Source organism: Chrysemys picta, chromosome 1 (assembly GCF_011386835.1).
Source record: "Chrysemys picta bellii isolate R12L10 chromosome 1, ASM1138683v2, whole genome shotgun sequence".
NCBI classification, from domain to species: Eukaryota; Metazoa; Chordata; order Testudines; family Emydidae; genus Chrysemys; species Chrysemys picta.
In genome coordinates this window covers 315,352,697-315,366,696 of record NC_088791.1, presented here as the reverse complement: position 1 = coordinate 315,366,696, position 14,000 = coordinate 315,352,697, and the positions used below count along the sequence as shown (strand labels likewise).

The following is a 14,000-nucleotide window of genomic DNA, read 5'->3' as shown; positions in this document are numbered from 1 at the left end:
TATGAAAAAATTGAAATTGAATGTAGATTTTGTTCAAACACTGAAAATTGTAAATAATTGTAATAAACTAACAAGCTTAAAATTGTATACTGTATACCTCCAAATAACCTGGGTAAGGCTATTTTTGCACATATCAAAGGAAAATCAAAACCTTTTTGCTCAACACTTTGTTCTAAAGCAGTGGTAGGCAAACTCTGGAATGCGAGCTGATTTTCAGTTGTATTCACACTGCCCGGGTCCTGGCCACCAGTCCGGGGGGCTCTGCATTTTAATTTAATTTTAAATGAAGCTTCTTAAACATTTTAAAAACCTTATTTACTTTACATACAACAATAGTTTAGTTATGTATTATAGACTTAGAGAAAGAGACCTTCTAAAAACGTTAAAATGTATTACTGGCACGCGAAACCTTAAAATAGAGTGAATAAATGAAGACTCAGCACAGCACTTCTGAAAGGTTGCCGACCCCTGTTCTAAAGAATCTAAACATTCCTACTTCATCCTGTATGAAGTGCAAGTTATAACTAAAATTCAAGTTTTTCTTTAAATAAGCACATCTGAGCCAAAGTTGGTGGCTACTATATTACTGAAAAATGACATTAATGATACGTGTTTAGGAGCTGAATATAAGATTAGAAATCAGTTCCCAACCTTTACAAAATACTATCTGAGCAGGGGAAAAAATTCTGCTTGATTTGTTTTTGGAAGTTTTCCTACCACAAATCAGGATGCTGGAATTCTCTTACTAACCTATTCCAGACGTTCCCAAATTGTGTACATAACCTTGTTTGAAGTGGTACACTGGAACAGGGTGGTCTGTCCCCTTTAAGGGGAAGTGAGGCCCAAGGCCAGCCAAACCCTGTTCCATTACATAGCCCCTTTAAGGAAAAAGATATTCAGGAGAGCAGCAGACTGAGGCATGGGAGCCAGGTGTCAGATAGCTACCTCCTTAATACCATAAAACCCAGTTATTAAGTGACTTCCAAGAAGATTAAGGAGAGGGTAGACAGCTTGGAGAGCAGAACTGCAGGGGAGCACTAAGTCAGGAGAGAGACCCCTTGATAGGGGAACCAGAATCAGACGGGAAGCTGGTAGGCTGGGGAAGCCTGCCTGAATCACCACCCAAATCCATGGCATGGCCAAACTGTGGCTCGTGAGCAGCATGTGGTTCTTTTACAGTTAAAGTTTGGCTCCCAGAGCCCCCCCCCCCCATGTACCTCCTCCCCATTCTCCACCTACAAGATTGGGCAGGGGGGAGCTAGGGGCTTCTGCCCTGCAGTGGAGTGGTAAGACTAGGGGCTTTTTCCCTGTGGTGGGACTAAGGGGGAGGGGGGGAAGAGAGAGAGAGAGAGAGAGAGAGAGGTGTGTGTGTGTCAGTCATTGGGGGAAAAAACCCACACTCTGGCATTCACCGCCCAGTGGGACAGACTGTGCATGTCTTGCGGCTCTCCAACTTCTGAAGATTATTGTATGTGACTCGGAGGGGCAGTAAGTTTGGCCACTCCTGGCAGAGAGGACAACTGTGGGCGCCTGAGACAAAGAGTGTCAATCCAAGGACCAAGGGAGGTTCTGTGGAAAAGGCGGTAACCTAGATACTAGTGGACTGGGGAAACCTGCTTGAATCCTGGTATAATCCAGTGAAGGAGGGCTATGGAATCCCTTAAGCAAGAGGAAGGAATTGTGAGTCCAGGGCAAGAGGAAATCTGTGGGAAACTCTCCACAGAAGCCTAGGGCTGCAGTAGAATTGGCAGAAATCTCTGGTTCAAAGAACTGGATGGGAACCAGGAACAAGGGCGATAGAAGTTGAAGCTGCCTGATTCCCAGGTAAAGCATCCCCCACCACCACCTCTCTGCTCCTCCCTTCTTAGCCCTCCTTGGACTCCCCACATACCCACCATCAGAGCCTTCCCTGCACTCCTACCAAAGTAACTACACTCAGTCTAACCTCTGACTTCAAAAAATTCTCCCATTGTGCATCAGGACAAAAATTAAAGCTTTTGAAGTTTTTCACAAAAACAAACGGAAGAGAGACAAATCCCAGAATAGCCAATAGCTTGGTGTTAAAGGCACTCATCTAAACAAGGCAGAGCAGGGAACTGAACCAGTGTCTCCCACATCCCAGGAGAGTGCCCTGACCACCAAGTTATTCAGGGATGGGTGAGAGTCTGGTTTTTACCAGAAATTCCATTTTGAACCCAAGAAACCTTTTTCCAACAGAAGTTTCGTCAAAGCTGGTAGGTTCCTGCAAAATTTCAATTTCAACAAACTGGCATTTTCAGACAAAAAGTGTTTTGTCAAAAAATTCCTGACCAGTTGTCCTCTAACTCTCCCACCCAAACTGCCCCCCCTCCCCCCCCGCAGCTAACCCTCCTTCTCTTCTAATTTTTTTCCCAGGCAGATCTCCACCAGCCAAATTCAAAAATTTGTTTTGGTACGAGTTTGTGAATATTCAAGTAAACCTATTAAGGCCAAAAATAAATTTGCACAAAAGGAATAAAATTGCATGTGGTACTTCAAATATAATATATATATTTTAAAATAAGGAGGTATGTCAACCAGTAGTTTTGGAACCACTGATCTTAGCAGGTGTGGGAAACCTGTAAGAAATTGCAGGCTGATTATTGACTCCATCTTGAATATATGGAATGTGGGAATAAACCTTTGGCAGAGGGGAATAGAGTCTACAACAGACAGGTCCTGGTGATAGGAACTTCAGAAGCACCCAGTTCTAAAGAAAAGGCTCAGACTGGAGTTCATAGTGTTATTTTGGAATTACATTTTTGTTAATAAAAGCAGGCTCTCTCTATGAACATGCAGCTTTTCCGTGTAGCTGGGTGGTGACTTTACCTGCTTTACACCCTTCCCACTGCAGAAACAATGAGAAAAGGAGAGAAACAGGTTAAGAATTTCAGACAGTACCCTCCCATACTAATACTCAAAAAATGTTTATTTTCATTAATATAGCTGCTCTCCGCAAAACTGGAAGACAACTTTCATACAGCTTTGCGAAACAAAATATATATATATATATATATATATATATATATATATATATATATATATATATATATATATATATATATATATATATATATATATATATATATATATATATATGAAAAATATAAAATGTTTTATAAACATGGCTAAACACAAATAGACATTTTGCTGTAACAAGTGGGATCTGCACTATGCATGCAGTGTTTTCCTACTGTAAGAAAATGCAATACCTGCACCATTTACAGGCTTTAATTATTTTGTAGTCTGAAAACAGATGTTTTGTTTCTGAAAATAAAGCTGATGTATTCTTAAGGTCTGTTTAATAGTTGTTGCAGAATTATGTCCATTACCATCTACGGGCTGCAGTATATATTTCAGTGGGAGTTTTGCGCATGGAGGAAGTGTAAGGGCAAAAAAAAGAAGTGCTTTCCCTACAGCGTGCATCACCACCATTTTTTTGAAAGAAAACTTTTTAATGGTATTGCCAAACCAATTTAACACAGTTACAAAGAAATGCAGAAATATGTCACACATTTTAAAAAAACATTTGCCCTACCCCCAACCTACAGGACTTTATTACGGGAAATAACTTGATCCACCACTGAATAAAAAGCCACACAGGGAAGTATCACAGTCATGACTTTTGTTCATTTAGTTTTATCTGTTTCATTTAGTCAAATTTGTCTTTTCAGAACCCGGTTTTACATTAAAAGACCTATAAAAGCTATTAAAGTGTCAAAAACAACTTATTACATGCATTCGTATGTATACTGGATTACAATGAGAAAATTTCTAAGTGAAACACTTCAATAAATTTTTTATAAAGCAGTTTGTTTAATTTACAGCAGTTTATGCTGAGGAACAGAGACTATATTCATGGACTACTGGGATGAGTCAGGGTCTGAAAAGCACACTAAGTTGACCAAATTATTATAGAAACTAATTGGCATTTATTGATAGTAGACAGCTCACTGTCACACACTGGTTTGAACAGACATATTCAGTTGACCTTGTTTACTTAAAGTATTTATGTGGCACAAGAGACAATTTCTTCAAAAGACAACAAAAGGTTAAGAGAAGAAAAGAATATTAGTTTTATCACAAGTGCCCAATCCTGTATTCAAAATTCTCAAAGTTAGCACGGCCTTTAGATGTACAAGGAAATCAGAATGATTGAAGTGCAGCTCTATTCACTGTCTTTTTTTTTTTTTTTTTTTTTTTTTTAAATAAGGGCCAGGGTGTGTAACCTGACCAATCCTGGTATCATATTTAGGGGCCCTCAACTGACCCTCTGCTTTTCTATCTCATCACAAGTAGAACTCATGCTTATTACTAGTGTTTATTTGTACATCAGCATGAGACAGGGCCAGCCACAACAGCAGCACCTTCAAGAGAGAAAAGAAATAGGGAAACAAGTTCTTTCCCTACTCTCAGTTTTGGAATGGAGTTGGAAGGAAAAAATCCTTAAAAAACACTCACCACCATTTGCTTGTGGGGGAGAGGGAAAGAGGAGAGGATTGCACTTTTTCTCTGTTTTGCTCCCAGCTCTTTTAGGGCTTCTGCATTTTGAAGCTACTAGAGACTCTTCTATTCAAGCAACCTCTGCTGTGGCAGACACCTTACTCTGAAGCCTATGGAACATAGGTAGAAGCCCCACTGTTCAGGTAAGAAAACAAATGGGAAGTCAACTAAACAGCTACAATTAACAATTTTTTAAAAAACCAAGGGATAAAATTCTTAGAAGAGTAAGTGCCTTAGCAGCCTAAATCTCATTGACTTTCTATGACACTTCGGTTAAATGCCTCTGTCAATTTGAAAACGGAACTTGGGATAAAATTTTCAAAAACACCGAAGTCTATACCAGGATTTCCTCTTTTAAAGATCAGTACATAGATCTTAAGTGTGATGGCCCTGTTCAATCCTTGTAACTAGTGTTTTATCAGGTTACAATACTCCATTTGATCTTATTATATACACTTTATTTTATGTTGCTGCTGCAGAACCATATCTCTAAGAACACAATTCCTGCATTTTTTCTGCCTATTTTTGGTAGACCTGCCCAGAAAGCACAATATTTTTGTTAGTACTGGTTCAGAATGATGATCTCCACGTCTCCCACCCAAATGGAGGAAAGTGAATTAAAAGAACAGATTCTAAGCACTGAAACGAACATTTGGGGAAATGGTTTTGATACACATGCACACAACGTTCACTTTAGCATCCAATGGAGTGGTTTTTAAACATTATGCAATTTGAATAGCTTTACTAAAGTATAACTTTTGAAGTTATTTGTGCTCGAGAGTAAGAAATATCACATTAAAAAGCAAATAATTATGTGGCTAGTAACTAAACTAAATTAGAACAAAACTCGACAACTGAAAATTGTATAGAATTTATATAGTGATCTTTGAGCTATAAAGGCAGACTTCTGTGAGCGCCAACCTTTAAACATTAAGAAAACAGAATCCTAAACAGTATAAAAAGGGGATTTAAGGGTAACTGTCGCTGCATTACAGGTAACAATAATTACAGAAGAAAATCCTTAAACATCCCTCGGAAAAAGTCGTCTATTAAGGCAGAGAGCAAGCAGATTCCTAATTTTGTAAATTCAATATTACCTCTTTGAGGAAGCAGGCCGAATCAACCTTTCAAAGACTTAAAACAGCTTAAATTAGAAACTTTTGTTGTTTGGCTTATATTTTTGTCAGTTAAAAATAAAACTGAGAAACACTGACTAGTAACTGAATCAAATGCAATTAGTATAGTATATTAAAAAATAGCAATCAAACTCTTTTCAAAGTAAGTGCTCTTTTCAAAATTAGTCAAACATATTGAAAATCAAAGTTTAAGAGAGTTAAAAAATAATTAAAGATATGGAAAGTAACCTTAATGAATGAAGATAGCCTGATATAAGATCCTTGCATGAAGGGTTCCAATTCTGGTAATCATTACACTTACCATTAGGTCCTTCTTTAAAACTGAACAGTGAAAAGGATAGGATATAAGTGAAGGAAGCTTATATTTTCAAAGCTTTTAAGAAACAAAAACAAATATTAGAAACAATTACTAATTTCTTTCCATATACAAAAGTGATATTAGAGTGTATGATCTTCTAAGGATTAAAGAAACATGCCATAATTAGAGTTTGCTGGCAAAGATTGGATACAGTGAAAACCATCCATGAATATATTCATATATTATAGAAATTACTGTTTCAACCATGACAATCAAAGTTTGAGGCTTCAAATACAGAAGTAAACATTCTCAATATTGATAAAAGGGCAGTCTAATGCTAAGACAAATTAGCAGATCAAGTCTGCTTACAATCAACAAGTCTGAGCTAGAAACTGATCACTAAAAGGGAATATGATCATAGAAAAAAATCCTATTCATTAATCTGATGGCAGAAATTCATTAGATACACCACTTCTCAATATCCTGAAATTAGTTGTTCATCTTTCTGATTTACTCCAAAACCAGATGTTTTTAATAAAGAAGCTCTCGTTCACACTTTAAAATTACTGTCACTTATAGTTATCTATAGATGTACTGTAATGTACATATATGAAATTGGTTTCATCTGCTACATTCAAAAGTAAAAGTTGTGTAAGTATAATATGGATTCCTTCCATTAGAAACCACTGTTAGAGGAAAAGTTCCATAATCACGTAAATTACTGTATTTTAATTTTTGCACGGCTTTAAAAATGCTATTGGAATGAAAGCCAACTTATCACTACAATACTAGAATCATTAAACCTGACCTGAAAACCATGAGATAGTTCAATAGTAGTATTTGGAATCTGCCATTTCAAGTTCACATGACATATCCCAATTTAAAAATAAATAAATTTATATGCAACCATTTTTAGTGTAACTCATACCAGTTTTAGCAGATTCATACTTGTATGACTATTTCAAAATATACATACAATTTCCTGCAGCAGCACTGTTTCAGGCGATCACAAATTACTCAGAGTGGAACTCAATGGAACATTTATACAAGTTTATCCGAAAAGAGTTTACAGTAAGTACACCACCACTTTGCTCCCCAAAAAAGGCATCCTGACCACTTCAATGTGTGAAGCAGCATAAATTATTAACAGAAATTAAAATACTTTCCACTTAAACCATCCTTTTCCCTTCTCATGCTATATTTTTGTGTTTGTTCAGGACATCAGCTTTAACAGAGGGTCAAATTTCAGTGAAATGACAGGATCTGACGTTCACATTCATACAGCCTTAAAGAGGATAGGTAAAACACATGCTGTATGTAAAAGATTATATGCTATAGGTCTTTAGACACTAATGTGATCTAGAGAGTAAAATTTGGCATTTCAAGTACAGTCTCAAGATCAATCATAAAATACTTAATCCCTATATTTAAATATAATTATGTAAGTTTTATAATACATAAATCCTATATAACCCTACGTTAAAAACTACACACGAAGGGGCAATAGCAATATTTTCACCTTCCAGACTTCTGAAATCTCTTTTTCTTCTATCGCTTCCCTCACCCAAAACATGCACAATGCTTACACATTTTCTTTTTCACAATGCAAGCACATATGGAAATGAAGGAAAAAATCTGAAATATTTTCTGCATCAAGCTTTTTAGAGAGGTGTAATCAAATATAGATCTGGCCAAAACCTCTAATAGCACTTCGCAATGCCACACAGAAAACTATAACCCATGCCTTTTTTTGCTCCATTCCTACCACCACCACCCTGGGGAAAAAAGTGAAAAAAGGGGGTTCTGCTTGGAATAGCAAATGTGGTTTTGTATAGTTTTGCTAAAGAACCTCCTGGGATGTCTCAGAACGTGCATGTTGTCTTCTCTTCAACCTTAATAGCTAGTGCGATGGTGCTGAATATTTAACAATGATATTCTTTCTCCAAAATGTGAAATCATTGAGGAACGTGCTAAAAACAACCCAAAGCTAAGGCCTTGTCTATACATAAATTGTACTGCTTTAAATATACTGGATATTTAAAGTGGCACAAGCCCCATAATGCAGACGCAGATATATCAGAATAAAGATGATTTATATGTGCATACCTTATTCCCCTTCCCAAAGAGAATAGCTATAACTTAACAACATTACAACTGTGTCCACACTAGGTGTACTAATTTAACTATTTCTGTAGAAAAGTCACCCCTCACCCAACTGAAAGATCAGTACAATAATTGTCCATAGACCAGACCTAAGAGTCTCAAATTGTCAAACTCTCCCCCTCTCTCATGATGTCATCATTTCACTAGTGCTCCAGACATCAGTATCTTCCAAATGTGATGGAGTATACAAACTCCATACTGGGCCAGAAGGGGGTAAAAAGACAGGACTGGGCACAGGTTTCCACGCCCCTCCAGAGCATGCTCCAACTAGAGAAAGGACTGAAAAGGGAACAACCCAGCTCAGGAGGGAGGCAGACAGACCTACTCTGAAGGCTCCTGACAAGGGAGCTGGAGAAGACTCCCAGAGGGAATAAGATTGTGTGCAGACCCCTGCGAGGGATGATAGTTTGGTTGCCTTTTCTTTTTCTTTTCACTTTATACTGGACTTGAGGGGGGGGCGGGAGAAAAGCAGAAGATAGGAAGTGACCCACAAAAGGTAACTTGGAGGGCACCTTTGTGGGCCACATACTATTGACTCTCCTAGGGCCCCTAGGTCGGAGCCCACTGGAGTGGGCAGGCCCAGGCTCCCTACTATTGCCGCTACTACAGGAGGAATCCAAGCCACGTGCCCACCTCTCTGCACCTCTAATTAAAAGAGGGCCTGAAATGTAAGGTCTACCCACTGGGTGGTGACACTAATGCGCTAACCACTAGGCCACCTAACCCAGTTCATGAAAACGGATATATGCCCTTTTTTTCTTTGCAGGTTATCTTTAGACCTAATTTAGAAAATATTCTCCTTTTTCCACCCACAGTGATAGAATCAAGATGGGCTGTAATCTTAGGATTTGTCTACAAACTTTTACCAATTTAGTTAAACCATGCAAGCCACTGTGTAAACACTTATTTCTGTTTAAAAGTGGCTTATTTTCCCTGACAGACTTAATCTAAAACAAAATAAACCACTCAAACTAAAGTAAGAGAGTTCATACAGGGGTTTGCACCACTTTAAACTTAAGTGATTTAAAATTAATGCCTTTAATAAAACCAGTGCAACTCTCGATGTAGACATGACCTTTGCTATTATCTATATTTCCATTCATAAGGGAAACACTGTCATCTGACCTTGGAAAATAGTAGAAGTGTGTTTAAATTGTGGGATTATACAGGAGATAATACTTCCTGAATGTACAAAATATATGAATATCTAAAAACCTTCACTTAGTTAAAATTCTGAATAACTGACTTGGAGGAAAATCATGGGGGATAAAATGAGACCATACTATTGATCACTGTGGTCTCTCTGCTACAGAAATAAGAGCATTCACAGGAAAGTAGTTCAAGTAGCCCGGAGAGGAAGACATTTCAATCTGGTCATTCTTGAAAATACAGGAAAAGAACCAAAGGTTCTTCTGCACTTCAGATTTTAATCAAATAGAATTCTACTTACATTGTCCAAGAAATTTGGTTTAAATCCTCCTTCCTGCTGTCGTCTCAGTTCTTCCTGTTCTCTCTGCCGTAGCATCTCTTCTTCACGACGTCGATGTTCTTCTTCATGTCTAAAAGTATTCATAAACTTGTGTAAATTATGTTCATGACCTCTTCATACATGTGTTTCAATAGACTTTTAGGGCAAACCTGAATGAATTTCAAGTTAATTAAAAAAATTTCTTATAGCTTAAATCAGTGGTCCCCAACCTTTTTCGTCTGGCGCGGAGGACCGTGGCGGCGGACGAGCATCCGCCAAAATGCCACCGACAAGCAGCAATGTCAATAGGGGTCGCCGCCAAAATGCCGCTGACAAGCAGTAGCATCCAGAGGTGTCGCTGCCGAAATGCCGCTGATTGGCGGCATTTCGGCGGCAACGCCTCTGGATGATGATGCTTGTCGGCGGCATTTTGGCGGATGCTTGTATGCCGGCCAGTACGCGGGCGCACTTAGATGCCCCGGTGGGCGCCATGGTGCCCGCGGGCACCGCGTTGGGGACCCCTGGCTTAAATTATATAGCAACATAACATTTTACTACTAGTCCTCCACTCCATCTTTTGGGCTTTGACATTTCACTGAAGTATTTTGGCACACACCTGGTATATACCTAACAGCATTATAGGGGTGTTCTCTGCTTGCCATGGTTATGATAGTTTAAGCCTGGATAACTGAGAATTTTTTTAACAACATTAAAAACTACAATTTATCAATAACTCCTGCAATTTGTTTTTTGCATTCTGGTACATATTTCACTGCAGTAAATTATTTTGAAATGCAAAATTAAGCAATAGGAGCATCAGAAAACAGTTCTCCCAAAAGGCATTGGTAAACTCAATTCAAGTAACTAAGCCGCTTCTCCAATTTTATTGAATCTTAGTACATTAATAAAATATCCACGTTTGTAAAAATAGATCTTAAAAAAGAATGTTTATTTTAGTATTCAGAGACAGATGTCACAGAGCACACAGATGCATATGAGAAAGTTATAACTGGGTAATTATTGCAGAAAAATCTCTATCATAAATTAAAGAGACTGCATCATTTTGTATCATAATTTTAATCTAACTGAAGAACAGTGCCCCAAAATGGGACAAATTCAACTTCATGTAGTCAAATGCACCTCCTACATAATCTTAAAAGAAACTGGCACAAGGAATGTAGAAAACAAATTAATATAATCCTACGCTATTTAGACTGAACGCAGCTGACCATAAGAAATAATAAACCCACAGAATTATTAAACATACCACTTTCTAATTGGTGTAAGCCCTCTGTTTCATATTCTGTTTATTTTTAAGGTATATCTGGATTGAAACATCATATATTTATATTCTTCTGCACCTGCAGAGAAGCATTATTGTTGCATTCTTTTTAAAAAAAACAAAAAAAACTGCTTGCATTAGATTTCATAATCAGTCCCTCTAAACTAGAATACCTACATTCATTCACTTAGACCTAGAATATCAGTTACATATTTAGAATGTTTAATACCAAATAAAACAAAATACCTCAATTGTATTTGCTTGCGTTTCTGTAGCTCTTGATTTCTAAGTTCTTCCAAACGTCTCAGTTCTTCCTGGCGCCTCATGAGATCTGCAAAAAGTTAGATATTATATAAGACCCTTAATTATTCTTTTTTACTTCAGTGGTTGCAAGTGTTCCATTGTCAGTAGTGGAATGCACATAGCAAAATGTTCACTACCCACGGTGGATAAAAATCAATGATTTTTAAAAAAGAATAAAAATCAGATTTTTTTTTATTTAAATTGGAATTTTTTGAGAAAATGCTTTTTGAGGAAAAAAACCTATCTAAAGATAGTTTTAATTAAGATACATTATAGCTCAAAGATATTCTTATTATGGAATAGGGATTATAAATTCTAATTCTATAGTATGAGACAATATATTCATGTAATGTTTAAGAAGTTTTGTAAATGAGTTCCAATAGTTCATGGATTAGGAACCCAATCTTATGGAGTTCCAAGCGTTTCTGTATAGATTATTTAGGTTCATCTTTCTATCTACCCAATGGGACTCAGTGCTCAATCTAGAAGATACCTTCAGAGAGGCTTAGTTTTGCAGTTCTCAAACCATGAATTTGTGTGTCCAGAGATCACAGGCTTGTTAACATTAAAAATGTTTTAAAACAAATAAATAATACATAGAGGTGAGAAATAACAGACCTCAACCCTATTGTCCCTCTGCAAATTTGTGTACACAGAGTCAATCCCTCCCCTCTCTCTAAAAGTGCAAAGTTTCAGAAAGTTCAATGAGTAGAAGATTGTTGGGGGCAGAATAGATCTGGACAAGGAGAAGTCTGGAGATAAATGTGAGAAGGGAGGGACAGGCAGTAAAATAAAAGTGAAACTGTTTGAGCAGCATATTCCAGAAGTCTTGAGGTCTTTCTGAGTGTAGCCTTCACTGATTTGAGATCTACTATACCATTCTCTCACTAGAAGGGAAAACCTATAATGGCAGCAGACTGTAAGAGAGACCCAGTTTGGGAATAAAAAACATTCTAGAAATATATGTTTGCTGATGATGTTTTAAAGAAAGTCACATCCATTAAGTGGTGGAAGTCCCTTAAGCACTTGGATTCAGAGACTGTTGAAGTGATAATGGGGAGGGAGGGATAGCTCAGTGGTTTGAGCATTGGCCTGCTAAACCCAGGGTTGTGAGTTCAATCCTTGAGGGGGCCACTTGGGGATCTGGGGCAAAATCAGTACTTGGTCCTGCTAGTGAAGGCAGGGGGCTGGACTCAATGACCTTCAAGGTCCCTTCCAGTTCTAGGAGATGGGATAATCTCACTTTTAACAGCAGTAGCTTCTTCTGCCAGTGTAGAAAGAATATTTTCTTCCTTTGGACTAATTCATTCCAAATTAAGAAATCATTTGGGACTTGAAAAAGCAGGAAAGCTTGTTTTTCTTTTCCAGATTATGAACAAACAGGAAAGTGAAGGTGAAGATGACTGAGTTAGCTGCAGAAGTCAGTATTTTACGTTTCTCATGTTGACCTGGCTGACATAGTGGATTTAATTTTTTTTTTTAAATATTTCATTTAAACTATTTTAGTTAAAAACAATTTTAACAAAAACAAACCTGATTTTAAAAAACTTGAATGTTTAACTAAATTCAAAAATTCATATGCTTGTTTTGTTAAAATATCATATGTTTGCTGTTGAAGAAAAAAATCCAGAATACATAACATCGTTGTTTTAATTAAATAAAACAATGTAAATGTCTGGTGATGTTCTCCTCCTAATACAGCATGTCAAGAAAATCCTCCAAATATTAATGATTAAGCTGTTGAATTGGAGATAGTTCACCTCCCAATGACTTCATAAATATCTGCTTCAATTACCTTTGATAAATGAAATAACCGAACAATCATTCATTTTCTGATATAGCTGTAAAACTAATCTGAAAAGTTTTCAAAATAAATCACTTAAAAAATGTATAGTGTATACCTTCTAAAAATGAAACCTACATCTATCTCTGAATTGTGAATATGCATTAAGGTTATAAAAACCAACAAGAATGCACTTTTATGTAGAAATCCATGATTAAATCAAGTCTTCCTGACTAGTGATTTAAATGATTTAAATCAATTTGATTTAAATCAAATCCACCCTATCAGCACTATTACAAAGTGATTTCATTTTTAAATTAGAAAATTACCATTCTATTACTTAATCTGAATGTGATTAAGGAATGAGCTACTAATTCATATCAAAATGGTCAATGCATTTAACTAATGTCATTTACCTTTACGGTCAAGAGCACATAGGATACTGGACTAAATGGACCATGGGTCTTATCCAATACAGCAATTCCTGTCTCCAGCAGTAGCCAGCATTAGATAGTTCAAAGGAACATACAAGAACCCCCAAAACAGGCAGATGTAAAGTAATTGGCCCTCAATGAAGGACTCATCTTAATCCCGAACAGAGAATGATTTAAAACCTGAGGTTTTATCTCCCTTACAGTACTCTTTTAGTTCATCATCATGTTCCCCATTAACTACAACTCTGGATACTCTTGTTCATATAAATATCCAGTCCTTTCCTAATACAAAGAAGTCTTGGACTCAACAACATCCTGTGGCAATGAGTTCCATGGTCTAATTACACTGTGTGTGAAAAATCATTCCCTTTTATCGGTTTTGAATTTGAAACTTTCAATTTCACTGAATGTCCCCTCCCTTGCCTTCTTCTTGTGCTATGAGAGAATATAAACTCTCAATCTACCTTATCTATTCCATTCATTAGAGGAAATATGTTGAAAGTATATAAATTAAACAATCTGCCTTTTCAATTCCTCCTCATGGGAGTTTTTCCATGCCCCTAATCATTCTCAATGCACTTCTCAGAACTCATTTTAATTCTGCAACATTCA

At 37.0% G+C, this 14,000-nt stretch overlaps 1 protein-coding gene across 4 annotated transcripts in view; it reads right to left on the bottom strand.

The window, feature by feature from the left end:
* The window catches only part of PSPC1 (paraspeckle component 1), a 93,623-nt gene that overhangs the window by 61,010 nt on the left and 18,613 nt on the right, over window positions 1-14,000 (bottom strand). For all 4 annotated transcript variants that reach the window (XR_010597837.1, XR_010597835.1, XM_005308892.5 and 1 more), the window contains exons 5-6: window positions 11,115-11,199; window positions 9,569-9,677 (exon numbers count right to left, since the gene is read on the bottom strand). Coding sequence is in view for 2 of the 4 variants with exons in the window: in XM_005308892.5 (XP_005308949.1) it covers window positions 9,569-9,677; window positions 11,115-11,199 (194 nt within the window). In the remaining 2 variants the exon portion in view is untranslated. The remainder of the gene's footprint in view (window positions 1-9,568; window positions 9,678-11,114; window positions 11,200-14,000) is intronic.